This window comes from Magallana gigas, chromosome 7 (assembly GCF_963853765.1).
Source record: "Magallana gigas chromosome 7, xbMagGiga1.1, whole genome shotgun sequence".
NCBI classification, from domain to species: domain Eukaryota; kingdom Metazoa; phylum Mollusca; class Bivalvia; order Ostreida; family Ostreidae; genus Magallana; species Magallana gigas.
Window position 1 is genome coordinate 53,291,602 of NC_088859.1, and position 18,813 is coordinate 53,310,414.

Consider the following 18,813-nt stretch of genomic DNA (forward strand, 5'->3'; position numbering starts at 1 on the left):
AAGGTAACGCTCCTCTGATTAATACGAGTATTATAATAGTATATAGTAGAGTGGCTGGTATCTAGAGAAGGTAAGGCTTCTCTGATTAATAGGAGTATAGTATATGGTATAGTGGCTGGTATCTAGAGAAGGTAAGGTAATAGGAGTATAGCATTGACCTCCAAAACAGCAATAATTGTGTAATGTGACACAAAGAGGTAATGTGATATATGACTGACTAGATACAGAGCTCACACTTTATATATCTTATATTTTACAGATGTTATAGTTTTGTATTTTTTGACCATACATAATAAATGTTTCTCCAACAGCTTAAGCTTCAAGACAGCTCCACCGGAGACGAGTTTGACATTGAGGTCAACAGGTGGTTGTCTCGTGCCCATGACGATGGAGACATATGGCGAGAATTTGCAATTTCTCAGATTGGAAAGATTTTACCAGGTAAAATAAATTTTCTTGGGAGTTCTCTGCATTGAGTACAGTACATTGCTGTGATGGGCAGCATTGAGTACAGTACATTGCTGTGATGGGCAGCATTGAGTACAGTACATTGCTGTGATGGGCAGCATTGAGTACAGTGCATTGCTGTGATGGACAGCATTGAGTACAGTACATTGCTGTGATGGGCAGCATTGAGTACAGTACATTGCTGTGATGGGCAGCATTAAGTACAGTGCATTGCTGTGATGGGCAGCATTGTGCACAGTGCATTGCTGTGGTGGGCAGCATTGAGTACAGTACATTGCTGTGATGGGCAGTATTGAGTACAGTACATTGCTGTGATGGGCAGCATTCAGTACAGTACATTGCTGTGGTTGTCTGTCTTATTAATGGTTGCTTTGGTTACAGTGGTGACCTACACGGTGGAGGTACACACGGGGGGCACTGAGGGGGCAAACACCACCGCCTCCGTCTTCATGTGCATTTATGGAACTCGTGGTGACACAGGAAAACGCAAACTTTTCAAGTCCCAGACTTCCAACGATCCATTCCAGAAAGGAGCGGTGAGTGCATGACTGAAATGGCTGAGTGGTTTCTCTGTTTCTTGAATGTTGTTTTAGTTACTATCAACTTGTTTTTGTGGTTCTCTATTTCAGCAGTAATCAAGTTATTTTTTGTGGTTCTCTATTTCAGCAGTAATCAAGTTGTTTTTTGTGGTTCTATATTTCAGTAGTGATCAAGCTTTTTTTGTGGTTCTCTGTTTCAGCATGATGTGTTTGAGTTGGAAGCGGTGTCCCTAGATGAAGTGGAGCGTATTGTGGTCAGTCACGACAACAAGGGCTCTGACCCAGCCTGGTACTTGGACAAGGTCATTGTCCGCTCAGAGGAAACTCCAGACAAAGACTACAGGTTCAACTGTGGCAGGTCTGTACATACTTGTATCAACAGCAGAAGTTGTACTTGTACTTTGTGTGTATTTTTAACAATAATAAAGTTTAATGCTATTTCTGCATTATTTCATCTATCACAAAAATAAATCAAGGAATAATAGGTTAAATATATGAGTTGTAAAGAAGTTTTAAAATCCAAAAATAATTCCTACACAAATACAAAACATGATAGTTTTAACTTTATTTTTGCTTACCGGTATTTTTCAACCCCCAAAACACTGGACAGAAAATGCAACTACAAATTAAACAATGTTGTGAAATCATAGGAAGATATTTTAAGGAAAGAAATACAAGTGTAATTTAGTCATTTTGTTACTTTTAACCTATATACTGTCTGTAGAACACTACTTTTTGATTCTCTATTGTTTTTAATATATAGGTGGCTGTCTGTGTACAACTAATTACTACTTCTCTATTGTTGTTGATACAGGTGGCTGTCTGTGTAAATTACTTCTCTATTGTTGTTAATATAGGTGGCTGTCTGTGTAAATTACTTCTCTATTGTTGTTGAAATAGATGGCTGTCTGTGTAAATTACTTCTCTATTGTTGTTGATATAGGTGGCTGTCTGTGTAAATTACTTCTCTATTGTTGTTGATATAGGTGACTTTGTAAAATACTTCTCTATATTGTTGTTGATATAGGTGACTGTGTAAAATACTTCTCTATTGTTGTTGATATAGGTGTCTGTCTGTGTACTACTTCTTAAAACTTCTCTATTGTTCTTGATATAGGTGACTGTCTGTGTAAATTACTTTCTATTGTTGTTAATATAGGTGGCTGTCTGTGTAAATTACTTCTCTATGGTTGTTGATATAGGTGACTGTCTCCGTAAATTACTTCTCTATTGTTGTTGATATAAGTGACTGTCTGTGTAAATTACTTCTCTATTGTTGTTGATATAGGTGGCTGTCTGTGTAAATTACTTCTCTTTTGTTGTTAATATTGGTGGCTGTCTGTGTAAATTACTTCTCTATTGTTGTTGATATAGGTGGCTGTCTGTGTAAATTACTTCTCTATTGTTGTTAATATTGGTGGCTGTCTCCGTAAATTAATTCTCTATTGTTGTTGATATAGGTGACTGTCTCCGTAAATTACTTCTCTATTGTTGTTGATATAGGTGACTGTCTATGTAAATTACTTCTCTATTGTTGTTGATATAGGTGGCTGTCTGTGTGAATTACTTCTCTATTGTTGTTGATATAGGTGGCTGTCTGTGTAAATTACTTCTCTATTGTTGTTGATATAGGTGACTTTGTAAAATACTTCTCTATATTGTTGTTGATATAGGTGACTGTGTAAAATACTTCTCTATTGTTGTTGATATAGGTGTCTGTCTGTGTACTACTTCTTAAAACTTCTCTATTGTTGTTGATATAGGTGACTGTCTGTGTAAATTACTTTCTATTGTTGTTAATATAGGTGGCTGTCTGTGTAAATTACTTCTCTATGGTTGTTGATATAGGTGACTGTCTCCGTAAATTACTTCTCTATTGTTGTTGATATAAGTGACTGTCTGTGTAAATTACTTCTCTATTGTTGTTGATATAGGTGGCTGTCTGTGTAAATTACTTCTCTTTTGTTGTTAATATTGGTGGTTGTCTGTGTAAATTACTTCTCTATTGTTGTTGATATAGGTGGCTGTCTGTGTAAATTACTTCTCTGTTGTTGTTAATATTGGTGGCTGTCTCCGTAAATTAATTCTCTATTGTTGTTGATATAGGTGACTGTCTCCGTAAATTACTTCTCTATTGTTGTTGATATAGGTGACTGTCTATGTAAATTACTTCTCTATTGTTGTTGATATAGGTGGCTGTCTGTGTGAATTACTTCTCTATTGTTGTTGATATAGGTGGCTGTCTGTGTGAATTACTTCTCTATTGTTGTTGATATTGGTGGCTGTCTGTGTAAATTACTTCTCTATTGTTGTTGATATAGGTGGCTGTCTGTGTAAATTACTTCTCTATTGTTGTTGATATAGGTGGCTGTCTGTGTAAATTACTTCTCTATTGTTGTTGATATAGGTGACTGTCTCCGTAAATTACTTCTCTATTGTTGTTGATATAGGTGGCTGTCTGTGTAAATTACTTCTCTATTGTTGTTGATATAGGTGGCTGTCTGTGTAAATTACTTCTCTTTTGTTGTTGATATAGGTGACTGTGTAAATTACTTCTCTATTGTTGTTGATATAGGTGGCTGTCTGAGACTGAGGGAGATGGTAAATGTGAGGTAGAGTTGACACCAGGCTGGTTCACAGAGAAGCCAACAAAGTCCAGTAAGCTGACCCCTGACCCCTGAACCTTATGAATCAGTCCCTAACCTTTTTAATCTGTCCTTGAAGTCCAAAAATCTGTCTTTGAAGGCCAGAAGTTTGTCTATGAAGTCATTGAGACCTCAGATGTCTACATCTTGATATAAAAAAAAAACTACTAGTAGTGACTTTTTATTTAGTCTTTCTTATTGACCAAGATAGAAGAACCATTTTGTAGTCCATTTTGTTATTTATAACAAGATACAATACCACTATTGTTCCACTTTGATTTGCAGGAGGAGAGTTTAGTTTATCTGTAAAGACCTGTGAGGACTCCTCCCCGTCTGGAGGGGGTAAGGTGGACCTGGCAGTGTATGGGGAGAAGGGTAAGAGCGAGGACATCACCCTGACTGCCCCCAGCCCCGGGGACAAACTGTTTGAGCCGGGCAACATTGACAGTTTCACTGTAAGTCTCTATATCAGTCCCTGACTAATCAAAATTGTTAATTGTTTTCTACTTCAGCAAAGATTTTGACTATAACATCATTTGTATTCTAGATAAATGTGGGTGAGATTGGAGATCTGTACAAGATAAGAGTTAGCCGGGAGGACCTACACACGTGGAATGCTTGGCACCTGGAGGAGGTCAAGCTTCAGGACCTGGACACCAGTGAGGTGTTCATCATTCACTGTGACCGCTGGCTCTCTAGGGAGAAGGATGACTTTGATCTTACAAGGGAGTTTCCAATCACCCACAAAAACAAAACCCCACCTGAAGGTGAGTCTACACGCGAAAGATACCGTAGGTGTTCTCTGTCAACCCACCCCTCCCTATATCTCCCAAACACAGAAAATGAGTGTTTCCCCTACTTATCTCTTCCAAACACAGATAGTACCTCCCCTAATGATCTCTTCCAAACACGGATACTGAGTATTCTCCCCTACCAAGGTGTCAAGGGAATTCTGGTCCCTCAACCTATCTATTCCAAATGAAATAATGGTGACATCTTGTTAATGGTTTTAGTGTGACAATGATGTTGTCTTCTTTATGATTTCAATATGACAATAATGACATCTTGTTTATGGTTTTGGTGTGACAACGATGATGTCTTCTTTATTTTTACAGAGTGACAATGATGACATTTTGTGTTAGAATTATGCCTCCTCTATAATGCTTCTTGTGACAATTATTACTTGGTGGTTATGGTGTCTGCCACATTGATGACGCCTTGTTTATGGTTCTAGTTCACCAGTATGAGGTGGAGGTCATCACAGGAAATCACTGGGCCGCAGAGACCGATGCCGACTTGTTTGTTACTATATTTGGAGATAAGGGGGATTCGGGCCGGAGGAAACTTTATCACTCCTACCAGGAGGGGGATAAGTTCCAGAGAGGAAAGGTAAGTCTGTAGGAGAAATCTCTATAACTCCTATCAGAAAAGGGACCAGTTCCAGAGGGTATAGGTAAGGCTGTTGGAGGAAACTGTATCACTCTGATGCCAGGAGGGGGACAAGTCCCAGAGATAAAAGGTTAGGGTATAGGAGGAATCTGTATCCTTCCTACCAGGAGGGGGAATTTAAAGTTAACAAAAGGAAAGACAATGCAAGAGGAAACTCAATCACTGATACTCGGTGGAGGGGGTCAAGCTCCATAGTGGAATGGTAAGGCTGTAGAAGTGGAATTAGTATCAATTTGAATTAAAAAGGAAAGGTAAGACTGCCAAATAAACTCATGGACAACACACTCTGCAATAACTCAATTAATGTATTCTATGGCACACAAATGTATTAATCATCATCTCATTTTGTAATGAAATAAGGTTTAATATTACTTATTCTATAGCTATCATTGTAAGTAGGCTGTTGAGAATGATAAACATTGGATTTGACTTCTTTATTAGGTGGACAGATTTCTGTTTGAGGCTGTCTCTCTGGGAGACCTCAGCCAGGTTCAGATAGGTCACGACAGCCTGGGGCACGGGGCGGGGGTCTACATAGAGAGTGTGACGGTCACAGACAAAACAGTGCCCGGTGTACAGTATGTGTTCCCCTGCCAGGGCTGGCTGGATGAGAGGGAGGGAGACAAGAGAACATGGAGGCTGCTGTCTTTGTCAGGTAGGGACACTCAGTCCAGTCTGATTATTACTACAGGGGCTCTGTGAATGGATAGGGAAAAGTATATCAAACACATAACAAGATGTGATCATACAGGTTTACCATCAAATAATAAAGCTTTTTTTCTGCTTCAGAAAAGAGAGATCCTTCTAAGATGCCTCCACAGAGGGACTTTAGGAAGAAATCCAGTAAGTTATATCACTATGTAGCACACATTGTGATTGTCCGCATTCTGTGATTTATTCATAATTTATCACATAGTATCATTGTCTCCATATTTTTCTGAGTTGTTTGATGGGGTCACCGTTTGATGGAGGGGTTTAAATCCATACAAAATATTTTTATCAAACCAACTTACAGTTTATAGACTCATTAGAATGTTGTAAGTTCTGAAGTAAAGTGAGTTTTATTGTGTCTGTGATGAAGTTTAATTGATGTGGTAAGTATATTACGATTTTAAATTCTTCGCTGAGGTACTTGTAACGGTATGATCTTTGTTTGACAGAGGGTAAGTGGTCTGTGACAGTCAAGACCTCTGAGGACCAGGACTCAGGAACCAGTGCCCAGGTCTCTCTAATTGGGTTTGGGACCAGGGGACAGTCTCAAAAGCAGCCACTAGGATCAGGTCAACAGGATCAGAGCGAGTTCAGACCGGGGGCTATCTCAGAATTCAATGTAAGTATAACAGTGGATTTGATACATTTTGCAATTTTTTGATCAATTGTACTGATTATTCTAATTTATTTTTATAATGTCAACATTTAAGTGCTACTATTTCTAGACAAATAATTACTGTGATACTGATATTAATGTACAAAATTTACGGGGACACTGATATTAATGTACAAAATTTACTGGCCAGGGATAATGATACACATGATGTACAGTCATGTAATTACAGAGGTGTTGATATTAAAGTACATGTAAAATTACAGAGGTGTTGATATTAAAGTACATGTAAAATTACAGAGGTGCTGATATTAAAGTACATGTAAAATTACAGAGGTGTTGATATTAAAGTACATGTAAAATTACAGAGGTGTTGATATTAAAGTACATGTAAAATTACAGAGGTGCTGATATTAAAGTACATGTAAGATTACAGAGGTGCTGATATTAAAGTACTTGTAATTACTGAGGTGTTGATATTAAAGTACTTGTAATTACAGAAGTGCTGATATTAATGTACATGTATTTGTGTTTGATGATTAGGTGAGTTTTGGAGACATTGGAGATTTACTGAAGATCCGTCTGGAACACAACAACAAAGGGCCTTCTCCCTCCTGGCATGTTGACTGGGTTAGTTCTGTCATTGATCTCTTTATCACATGTTCCTGTGATGTAGTTGAGGCCTGCCAGGCTTCCAGGGCCACAGAGCATTTATTGTGTCAATTCTTCTTCCCTCCTCCCTTCCCTCTCCTTTTATGCTGAGTTTAGCTCAGTTTCAAGATATTCAATTAAACTTCATACAAGGATAATTTTTGGTGTAAGCTACCTGACTGTGTAAACATTTTCAGACCTTCACCTTCTCTGTAATCTTTATTATCATATTTTTCTCTCATCTCAGATTGATTGAAAATACTGTACAAATGTATACTGGTAGTTGGGCAGGGCATTCATGTGCTGTGGATACAACTTTTGATCAGTAATTGTTTTTTGTGTTAGGTGGAGCTGGTTGATGTGGATACGGATGAGTATCACAGGATCCACGTAAATCGCTGGTTCTCCACGGGCGATGACGACAGACAGACCAGCAGGGAATTCTCTGTCAGCCGCCCAGGGGAAATGCCACTGCCAGGTAATCTATCAGTTTCAACAACTAGCAATTTGTCTTTTTTATTCCTTAAAAAAAGTATTTGACAAAAAACAAACCATGTGTTAGAATCTGGCAGATCCTAAATAACTCTGAATATTTCATCAGCTTGAACTCTTTCTTCAGTTCATTGGTATGTGATTTTAGTATGTTCTTTATAATTCTAAGTAAATCTGAATGTTTAACAGTGAAAACCCTTTTATTTCAGTTTGCCAGTATGTGATTTTAGTCCAGACAGCCTTGACCTCTGACCCAGCGGCAAGTGAGGGTCAGGTCAGTATCAATATTCAAGGAGAGTATGGTGACACAGGAGAGAGGAAATTGAGTGGCAAGTCACCATGGAAACCAGGAGAAGAGGCATCCTTTATCATAGAATCGGTCAGTCTTGGTGCTCTTACCAAGATCAAACTTCAGTTTGAAGGTCAAGGTAAGACAATCTGATTTGTATTGTTTTATCTATGAGATAATGTGAAGAAACATCTTGACAATCTGTTGATACAATGTCTGTATCCTGTCAGGAGTCAGCTGGTTGGTAGACAGAGTCCGAATCTTTGAGAAACCCACAGCAATCTGCCAGACTGTGTTCAACTGTCATTCCCTCCTGGACAGCAGGGAGGGTTCCGGAAGTGTGTCCCGGGAATTCCCAGCCACAGGTAAAGGACTGGATTTCATGTGATTCCGTTAGTACTAGTAGTCTGAGAGGTGATCAGGCAAGGCTACATTGTAACTGTATCATAATCTATAGAATCCCAATGGTTTATTGTTCAACAAAATAGTACAAGAGATGTCTTATTTAGAAGAAAAGAATGCTGTCATGTGGAATCGTAAAAAACCTTTCTTAAAAATGATTTAATGAAGATTATGTCAGATACACTCTAAGTTTGCCTATTCAAACTTTATAATAAACATGACCCACGTACCTGTTATGTCATTGCGTAATTAATTTAATTGTTTACAGTCATCTAGCTTTTAAAACATTGTCCATCATAATATGGATAATGTTATATAACGCGTACTTGCAATTAGAGTTTACACAATAAAAGTTTACGTCCCTGTTTTCAGCTGTTCAGCCCTCTGATGTTCCCAACAAGGTTGTGGAGCGGTTCTATGGGGACATATCTCCACTCGTCTCCAAGGGTCGCTGGCGCATCCTGGTGGAATGTGGGAAAGACGGAACCGAGGACGATGTCTTCTTGATGGTGTATGGGATCAAAGGTCAATCCACCCCCCACCACATCAACAAGACAGAAAAACTCACCCCTGGTGCTCTACTTATCTCTGATGTAAGTCATTTTAAAATGATGTTGTGATGTAAGTCGTTCCTGGTGCATAACAACACTCTTCTTATCAAATCAACTACAGTTACTGTAGAATCGTTTTTATTTGTGGCGGTATATGTTAATGGGTTCTGGTTCATGGGACGTAATTTAGTTGGTATTGTAATCAGGATAATTTTAATAAATTTAAAATAAATGATTGTATATATGTTCATGGAGATGCAAATTTGTGTGGAGGGGTTACCCATGAAAGCCACGAACATTGGTCCCCCACGAACAAGGGTGATTCCACAGTAGTTAGATCTCTGACCTGCTAATTACTAGAGGGTTTTTTCCTAGTTTGTCCATCAATTATTGACATTGAGGTTTATTTTTTACAGTTAAATGTTGGGGACATTGGTGCAATATTTAAGATTCAATTATACATTGGAGGGAATCCCATCGGCACACCTTGGTCACTTAACAAGGTAAGTCTAGTCTTGAGTTTACAAATCTGATTTATATGTGAGAAATTCATTGATACTACATTTTATCTGGTGAGATGCATCAGTCTGTATGTCTGTGTGTGGTTCTATCAGACACATTGACTTAGTTAATCAGGTGAGATCCATCAGTCTGTCTGTGTGTGGTTCTATCAGACACATTGACTTAGTTAATCAGGTGAGATCCATCAGTCTGTCTGTGTGTGGTTCTATCAGACACATTGACTTAGTTAATCAGGTGAGATCCATCAGTCTGTCTGTCCTGTTTACAGCTGAAGCTGAAGGATGCCGACACAAATCAGCTGTTTGTGTTCACCCACAACAAACTGATAGAGTGTACGCCCGACAATCCGACTGGGGTGGTGGAGTTACCGGCCGTGCGACCTGACCTAGCTCCTCTCCAAGGTAACACTGCCAAAGATTTTGTATGATGCATCTTATCAACAAATTGTAAAATTTCTGATCAATAATTATTATAATTGAATAATATCTACACTTTCATTAATACTAGTATCTCAAAGTGTCCATTCCACATTAATGAATAACTTAATGCTTTTGATAATGAATGATAGCATTGCTTTATTCACTTTGGAGAGGGATTCATACAAAATCATTTTGTTTTTTATGACAGAGGATGAGTACATTTTGTATGTATCGACTGGTAACCAAGATTTAGCTGACACTGAGGCTGATGTATCCTGCAATCTGATTGGAGAATGGGGAAGTACAGGGTCAAGGTTACTGGCTAAGTCTACCAATCAGGTGCCATTTAAGATGGGACAGGTGAGTAGAATGCTATTAATAGCTTTATTAGTTGATGCTGTTTGACAACTTTTCCTGACACCTTGCTTTTGTACTCTGTAGGTGGATGAGTTTAAGATCCGCGGTCTGGAGCTGGGCGGGCTGAAGGAAGTGGTGGTCAGTCACGCGGAACAGGGGCGGGGGCGGGGTTGGCTGTGTGACAGGGTGGTGGTCAAGTCGGCTCTGTCCAGCACCCTGAGAGTGTTCCCCTGTAACCGGTGGCTGGACACGGGGTGTGAGGACAGACAGCTGGTCAGACACCTAAAGCCGATTGGTCAGATGCCAGTCAGCAGTCCCCCAGTCACAGGCAAATCCAGTGAGTGGTTGTCAGGGGTCCTATAATTAACTCCCGGTCAAGCTCAGCATACCAGTTTATAGATTACAGTGGATGAAAAAAAGAGATGCATGTAGAATTTTTCTTTGAGCATGTGACCCTATTTCTGGTGTTTATCACTGAAAATTATTAACTAATATTAACAAGCAAGATAAGTTTTTCAGAATACAGATAAATTTTCTGATGCCAAAGTGTAAAGAAAATTTGAATCATGTGGAGTACTCATTTAATGTATGATTGCCCTTGCTATGTGTCTAAGTCCTACAACATTGGGTTTCTTCAGAGGGCCGATGGAACTGCACCGTGAAGACAGCAGACATTGATCAACTTCCTGATGTTGCCAAAAACCGCAGCAGTAAATCGCGGGAAGTATCACTGATGATCTATGGCAGTGAGTCGGTACAGGGACCAATAGAGCTGATCAGCTCAAGGGGTGAGGCCTTTCTACCCGGACAGACAGACACATTCTCTGTAAGTATGGCGGGATCTTCATAGCAGACAGCATTAAATCTTCAGCCGATTCCTATACATTGTTAATTTGTATGTCAGACCTTGTGTTCAGTTGAAAGGTAATTACTTTCAGGAGCTGGATGTTGGGGAGATTGGGAACATTCAGAAGATCCGAGTGTGTGCTGGATATGAGCAGGATCCGGACACAGTCTGGACCGTGGAAAAGGTCAGTGTCCATACCACAGAGCTCAGATTGCAGGGCTCTCTTTGGTCTTATATCTATAAATATGTGCAGTTAAACAATATTTAGTTGATACCTGTGATGTTTAACCTGTGTTTTACCTGTGTCAGGTGAGCCTGGAGGACTGTGATACAGGAGAGGTCTTGGAGTTTGACTTTTCCTGCTGGGTTGGCGAACTTGGAGGGGACATCAGGAAGGAACTCCCTGTGATCAAAATGGGGAAAGGCATTCAACAAGGTAAATCTTTGGGATGAAAAAAGTAGGAAATTAAATCATTTATGACTTTTGAAAGATTGAAATATCTGTCTTAAATTAATGGGAGGGTGATTTGTGTTTTCAGTGCTTCCGTACCAAGTCCAGGTGTTTACCAGTGATGAGGAGATGGATTCTGGGACAGAGTCTCACGTGTTTATCACACTTTATGGCCGGGATTCAGACACAGGGAGACGACATCTCCACCTCAACAACAGGAAGAGCTTCCAAACTGGACAGGTAAGAACACATTCACAGACTACATTTACGGAACACTCTCACTGGCCACAGTAATGGACAGGTGAGAATGTGCTTACTGACCACATTCAACAGACAGGGGAGAACACATTCATTGACCACATTCACCAGATTCTCACAGAATCAACAAGGATTATTGTTGTAATGAACTTGTCAGTAGCTGCAGATAGTGTGGCGTTTACCTATATTTAACAATTCCTGATGTAACAACAGGCCAAATGTAAGTAGGTTTTCATATAAAACAATTTGACTGTACTGTAGTTGAGAATTTATGTTATACAGGTTGACACATTTGTTGTGGAGGCTGTGGATTTGGGTGGTTTAGAGAAGATAGTGATCGCTAAGGGACCAGGGTCTCCATGGTTACTGGAGAAAGTAGTTGTTAAGGAGAGTGAGTTCAGTGCTGAACAATACAATTTCAATCACAAAAAGTAAGTTTTGTCCCACAGGAGGAGTGATTTCATTGATATTTCCAATTGCTAAGTCAGGCATTGTTTTAATTGTTCTTTGATTTGTAGGTGGATTGGCAGCAAGGAGACAACGAAAACAGAAGTGGAGGAAACGATTCGACTCAGTGGAACTCAGCCCAGCTCTGTTGTCATTCCCGCTGACAGAGTCAAAAACCTCCCTCACTCAAGTAAGTGGGTGATTGTTGTACTCTTTATTCATCTAATGTCAGTAAAGGACTGCTAGTATTTAAATTAGATGATTAGTTATTTGGTTATTTTGTTTGATACATATTTATATAATTTTATCCTTTTGAATGATAACAAGTTTTGTCAACCCATAAAAATTTTACTGATGAGGAATTCATTATTTTTAACTGATGTTCACTCTTGTAGATGGAGCATGGAAGATCAGCACAGAGACAGGGGGTCAGAAGGGGGGAGTCCCTCTGGATCTGGTGGTCACGTTCATCGGGAGTGAGGGGGAGAGTGAGCTGTGTCCTCTCCGGTCCAACAGGGAGAACGCATTCCAGATAGGACAGAAGGATGTGTGTGAGGTAGTGATTCATACAGTCCATATAATGACATACATTACAGTAGGTAGTGATTCATACAGTCCATATAATGACATACATTACAGTAGGTAGTGATTCATACAGTCCATATAATGACATACATTATATTTGGAACAATACCTTTCATTGATTTCTTCTTACCAAGATATACATTTATTTTGATATACAAACTACATAATATTAACATAATATTAATGGGAGCAGTACCTTTCATTTCTTTTACTTTTGTACTGGTTAAATTGATTGATAGTTTGTACATCCTGAGTTTCATTAATTACTTTTATTTTGTAGATCAAATTTGCTGCTGATATCGGTGAACTGTACAAGCTTCGCCTAGGTTACCTTGACAACACCAAGAAGAAGGGCTGGCTGTTGAGGCGGGTAAGTACCACACATTGGTGGTGTTGTTTTGTGATGTAGTGTCGGCTGAGATAAGTAAGTACCACATTGTGGTGGTGGTGTTGTTTTGTGATGTTGTGTGACCACACTGTGGTGGTGGTGGTGTTTTGTGACCACACTGTGGTGGTGGTGTTGTTGTTTTGTGATGTTGTGTCAGCTGTGATAGTAAGTACCACATTGTGGTGGTGGTGGTGTTTTGTGATGTTTTGACCTCACTGTGGTGGTGGTGGTGTTTTGTGACCACACTGTGGTGGTGGTGTTTTGTGACCACATTGTGGTGGTGGTGGTGTTTTGTGACCACACTGTGGTGGTGTTTTGTGACCACACTGTGGTGGTGGTGGTGGTGTTTTGTGACCACACTGTGGTGGTGGTGTTTGTGATGTTGTATCAGCTGAGATAAGAAATTATGGTGTTAAGTGTTTACAGTTGGTTGTTGTTTTGTGTTGTTATAGTCACTAAGTTGTTTTTTTTTTAGATGTTTAGTCTGAGATATGACAGTATGGTGTGTGTGTGTGTGTGTGTGTGTGTGTGTGTGTGTGTGTGTATATATATATATATATATATATTTATTTATATATAGTTAAAGTGATGAAGCTACAACTTGTATTACAGATTAAATGTGAAGACAGCAGTACTGGGGACATGTTTACCTTTGACCTGAATGACTGGGTCGCAGTGGATGAGAAGTCGGATGGCTGGAGGGAGATCCCGGTCCACTGGCCAGCCCTGCCCCAGCCTAAAGGTAATGTGTCAGCATCAGACTGATTAAAAAGTAGGCACTTATCAAAGCATGGAATGACGCAGATGATGAGGGTATTGTTTTATTGACAGTTCTGAAGTACCAGGTTATCACATATATCGGGGATGTCCACCAGCCAGGCACCGAGGCCAACGTGTTTGTCTGTCTGTATGGAAGTCTAGGCAGCTCAGGAAAACGACTTCTGAAACACTCCCTCACAAACAAAGACCGCTTCACACAGGATCAGGTCAGTCAGGTTCTGTCATTGCAAGAAATTACCCTCACTGAGGATGATGGGTACTTTAGGAAGTTCAAAGTCTGTAAAAGGCTGCAAGTCAAGCATCATTGTGCAGTTCACATCACCATTCCATTTGTCAGCGGATCTATTCTAGTTTTGATGTATGATTCTATTTTCCTGAAAATTTAAATTTGTTACATATTATTGAGTTAACAAAAATGTTAAGTGAATTATCGATGGAGTACAGCTCCCTATTGTATTTTGTGTGTTGTATTGGTATATTGTATTGATGTGTTGTATTGTGTGTTGTATTAGTGTGTTGTATTGTAGGTTGACCAGTTTGAGGTAGAGGCTGTAGATCTAGGAGCCCTACAAAAGTTGGTCATTGGACACGATCAGCAAGGAGAAGGTAACACTAGCTTCTGAAATTATTTGATTTTGAGAAGGTTCTTTCTTTACATACTGAATGCTAGCAGTCATTGGTGTAAATTTATTTTTCATTAAATGTCTCTGTGTTTGCTGCAGGCTCAGGCTGGTACCTGAAGAAAGTGGTGGTGATGGACTCGATGGATTCACTGGACAAGCTTGTCTTCCCATGCAGTCAGTGAGTACAAGCAAACAGTCAATGCCTAAAGATATTAAACTGTCTGGGGTCAGTCGTGTGAGTTTGATTGATCATTCGTTTGTTTCAGTTGGCTTGATGAAGGTGAAGAAGATGGAAAGATTGAGAGAACCCTGTTACTGTCTGATGAGACTCTGTTGGAAGAGGACCTATCTCCCACACAAGTCAAAAGTCCCTCCCCATCCCCCACTCAACAAGTTAAAAGTCCCTCCCCGGCACCCAGACAGAAATCGAAGACTCCAACGCCAGCACCTAGAGAAAAAACAAAGACTCCAACACCAATAATGAGGGAAAAATCAAAGACACCCACTCCTGCTCCAAGGGAGAAAACTAAAACTCCTACCCCAACACCCAGGGAAAAGAGCAAACTTACAGATCCCACACCTCAAGAAAATACAAAGACTCCCTCCCCGACCCCTAGAGACAAGGTGGACAGTGTATCTCCAGTACCAGTGGTATCAGATGAAAAAGAATCTCCAAAAACGGAGAGTTCCAAACCAGCAGACAAACCAGAATCCCCAGAGCCTCACAGTGAAAAACCAGTCTCACCAGAACCAGAGAAAATGCCTGAGCCAGAAAAATCACCAGAACCACATAAAACAGATTCACCTTTACCTAGTGACAACAAATTAGCATCCAATCCTGAAGAATCAAGTGAAGAACAAATAAAATCTCAGAGTAAACCAGATGAAACCTCCACCAAACCAGAGGAAGAAAGCAAAATGGAGGAGGAACAAGAGAGGGAGAGTGCAGAAAATCTAGAGAAATCCCAAGACAAAGAGGCAGAACTGAAGACAGAAGAAGCAGAGAAAACGGAGGAAGATGCCAAGCCTATCTCACCCCCTCCACAAGGTATGCTTTCCCTACCTTTACATGATAATTGACACGAACCTGCCACACCTCCCCTCTCACCCTCAAGATATGCTCTCCCCTATGCCTACAATACATACACCGTATATATATGCCCACATCTTTAGATTTTATTATAATGTTAATACTGTTACCAATTCAATATAATTATCATTGGGTGTAAGATTAAATGATTACTTTTAATCTAGAAGGCAGTGTGAAAGTTTTTGTGACAACAATGTCAGCTCCGGGCAGCGGGACCAATGATCATGTGACCCTGACTGTGTATGGAGACGCAGGGAATTCTGGTCCCCTCAGTCTGGGGGAACCAGACAAGGGCTACTTCCAGCCTGGACAGACTGACGAGTTTCTGGTAAGTTATGGAGTAATTCCAACCCCCCTCCTACCAGATATCAATACTGTAAATTCCTTATATTACGCGAGTACTTAATTCCGCGTTAATTCTGGTTTGTATCAAATCGCGAGAATATAAAATCGCGAATGTTGAACTTTTCTCCTTATTTCTTATAGTTTTCAACTCTCAGAAAATAATGGCGAGATTTTAAAATCCGCGAAGGATGTTTCTCGCGATTTTACGCGGATATTAATTCCTCGCGTTTAATTAGGAATTTACAGTATCTGATGAGGTAAAATTAGGCAAAGTACATGTTACCATGTGCAAGGCATTTATTGGTTCCTTTCCAGTATGTTAAGTTATAAGCAAATCAAAATAGGAGTTGGATTATCAATACTTACAATATGTTAAACTCATTCTGTATAAATATATTTTTAGGTAAACTTTGACTCTGAAGAACTAGGAGGGATCCGTAAAATCCGAATTGAGCATGATAATCCTCATACCCCCACTGGATGGGGGCTGGATAAGGTAATTATGATAATCCTCATACCCCCACTGGATGGGGGCTGGATAAGGTAATTATGATAATCCTCATACCCCCACTGGATGGGGGCTGGATAAGGTAATTATGATAATCCTCATATCCCCACTGGATGGGGGCTGGATAAGGTAATTATGATAATCCTCATACCCCCACTGGATGGGGGCTGGATAAGGTAATTATGATAATCCTCATACCCCCACTGGATGGGGGCTGGATAAGGTAATTATAATAATCCTCATATCCCCACTGGATGGGGGCTGGATAAGGTAATTATGATAATCCTCATACCCCCACTGGATGGGGGCTGGATAAGGTAATTATGATAATCCTCATACCCCCACTGGATGGGGGCTGGATAAGGTAATTATGATCACAAGAATTATATATTCATGTAGGTAATGGCTGGATTTTCTTGTAAAATTTGATTCAATGTTCATTCAATCCATATCAATTTCTCATTAACTGATTTCAGCTGGTTTTACATGACCTGAAGTCAGGTGAGAAATACGAGTTCCACATTGGTAAATTCCTGTCGTTTACTGGGGAGTATGGAGATATAGCAGTGGAGGTACCTGCGGAAAATAACACCCACGATTTCTGGCCAGGTGTGTGAACATATTGGATTCTGTTGAAAACTGTGGTTTATTAACAGTTTTTACCATCATTCAATATACTGTATTTTTGATGTTTTACTTTTTTGTAAACACATGTGTACCTTTTTCTTTTTTAACATTTCTGTCAGGATTTGGTAAGAATGAAAAGAAGTAGTTGAGAATTGATTTATAGTCACTGTTAATCATATCTAATACATTTGGAACAATTTCCCCTTTCTATCTCTACACAGATTTAAAGAGTTAATGGGTGTTGGTTGATTGCATTTCATGATAACTGTATGTAGCCTTGTTAATTTTACTTTCAAACTGTTATTATAAATAATAAGGTTAAGTTTTGATAATACCTGGATTGAAATTTCACATTTCATAATAATAATAATTACTTTCTCAATCATCACTGAGACCTTGAAGCTTTTGAACTTGCTAAGAAAAGACATCTGTGTTTAACATGTTATATAAAAGTCTCACAACTGTCCATTAATTTCTATCCTTAAATATCCTTGAAATCAACTCATTATGAATGCTATCAACAGGGTTTTAAAGTTCTGTGCAGGTATTTTGGACTGAGAGAGTCCCTTGGAATAAATTATGAATAAATTATTACTGATCACCTAAGGGCAGTCTGTCATATGATATAATAATTGTGGGAGTAAAAAGTAGCTGTGTGTTTCTGCAGAGCTATTTTGAATACTTGTTGAACAGAATGCTTTCTCTATGCAACACACCTTTGCTGAGAGAGAGAGAGAGAGAGAGAGAGAGAGAGAGAGAGAGAGAGAGAGAGAGAGAGAGAGAGAGAGAGAGAGATATTAAATGAGATTAAAATTAATATGAAAATGTGGTATTATTGCAAAAATGATAAAAAGTAAGATGTATCATTAAGTGAAATTAGATATTGTGTTTCACAGACCAATGAAATCAAGTATCATATAATCACAGCCCCATTGTAATAGACCTTTAAAAATTTTATGTCTAATAGAGACAGACCCATTGTAACAGACCAAAGAAATCAATTGCCCTATAATCATAGACCCATTGTAAAAGACCAATGAAATAAATTGTCCTATAATCACAGACCCATTGTAACAGACCAAAGAATTCAAGTGTCCTATACTCACAGACCCACTGTAACAGACCAATGAAATTAAGTGTCCTATACTCACAGACCCATTGTAACAGACCAATGAAATAAAATGTCCTATAATCACAGACCCATTGTAATAGACTTATGAAATTTAATGTTTAATAGTCACAGTCCCATTGTAACAGACCAATGAAATCAAGTGTCCTATAATCACAGACCCATTGTAACAGACCAATGAAATCAATTGTCCTATATAACAGACCAATGAAATCAATTGTCCTATAATCGCAGACCCATTGTAAAAGACCAATGAAATTAAATGTCTAATAATCATAGACCCATTGAACAGTCCTATGAAATTTAAAGCCTTAATTATGGACCCATTATAACAAATCAAGTGTGTTATAATCAGCCCATTGTAACTGACCAACAAAATTAAATGTCTAATAATCACATACCCATTGTAACAGACCAAAGATACTCACAGACCCACTGTAACAGATCAGTAACATCAAGAGTCCTGTAAAGTTTAATCCTGTTATCCTGCAATTAAAAACTGGATAAAAAATTAAAATAGTTTGACATTTGAATCACTTAGTCTGTCCTTCGATTTATCAGCTCATCCAACTTTTCAAATCCTGATCCATAACTGTTATGAGAAGAAATATCAGGTTCATGCATGAG

General features: G+C 39.1%; 1 protein-coding gene across 6 annotated transcripts in view; it reads left to right on the plus strand.

Annotated features, from left to right (window-relative positions):
• Positions 1–18,813, plus strand: part of LOC105341240 (lipoxygenase homology domain-containing protein 1) — a 43,889-nt gene that overhangs the window by 21,507 nt on the left and 3,569 nt on the right. For all 6 annotated transcript variants that reach the window (XM_066066293.1, XM_066066297.1, XM_066066298.1 and 3 more), the window contains 35 exons: positions 312–441; positions 850–1,004; positions 1,208–1,365; positions 3,583–3,665; positions 3,938–4,107; positions 4,200–4,419; positions 4,887–5,041; positions 5,543–5,756; positions 5,891–5,944; positions 6,262–6,431; positions 6,969–7,055; positions 7,422–7,554; positions 7,778–7,996; positions 8,088–8,222; positions 8,632–8,852; positions 9,227–9,313; positions 9,601–9,733; positions 9,960–10,111; positions 10,193–10,445; positions 10,747–10,934; positions 11,047–11,139; positions 11,265–11,391; positions 11,495–11,646; positions 11,947–12,095; positions 12,183–12,301; positions 12,507–12,667; positions 12,977–13,066; positions 13,697–13,826; positions 13,916–14,070; positions 14,392–14,470; positions 14,587–14,665; positions 14,754–15,535; positions 15,742–15,905; positions 16,326–16,418; positions 16,907–17,039. In XM_066066293.1, coding sequence (XP_065922365.1) covers positions 312–441; positions 850–1,004; positions 1,208–1,365; positions 3,583–3,665; positions 3,938–4,107; positions 4,200–4,419; positions 4,887–5,041; positions 5,543–5,756; positions 5,891–5,944; positions 6,262–6,431; positions 6,969–7,055; positions 7,422–7,554; positions 7,778–7,996; positions 8,088–8,222; positions 8,632–8,852; positions 9,227–9,313; positions 9,601–9,733; positions 9,960–10,111; positions 10,193–10,445; positions 10,747–10,934; positions 11,047–11,139; positions 11,265–11,391; positions 11,495–11,646; positions 11,947–12,095; positions 12,183–12,301; positions 12,507–12,667; positions 12,977–13,066; positions 13,697–13,826; positions 13,916–14,070; positions 14,392–14,470; positions 14,587–14,665; positions 14,754–15,535; positions 15,742–15,905; positions 16,326–16,418; positions 16,907–17,039 — 5,623 coding nt within the window. The remainder of the gene's footprint in view (positions 1–311; positions 442–849; positions 1,005–1,207; positions 1,366–3,582; positions 3,666–3,937; positions 4,108–4,199; positions 4,420–4,886; positions 5,042–5,542; positions 5,757–5,890; positions 5,945–6,261; positions 6,432–6,968; positions 7,056–7,421; positions 7,555–7,777; positions 7,997–8,087; positions 8,223–8,631; positions 8,853–9,226; positions 9,314–9,600; positions 9,734–9,959; positions 10,112–10,192; positions 10,446–10,746; positions 10,935–11,046; positions 11,140–11,264; positions 11,392–11,494; positions 11,647–11,946; positions 12,096–12,182; positions 12,302–12,506; positions 12,668–12,976; positions 13,067–13,696; positions 13,827–13,915; positions 14,071–14,391; positions 14,471–14,586; positions 14,666–14,753; positions 15,536–15,741; positions 15,906–16,325; positions 16,419–16,906; positions 17,040–18,813) is intronic.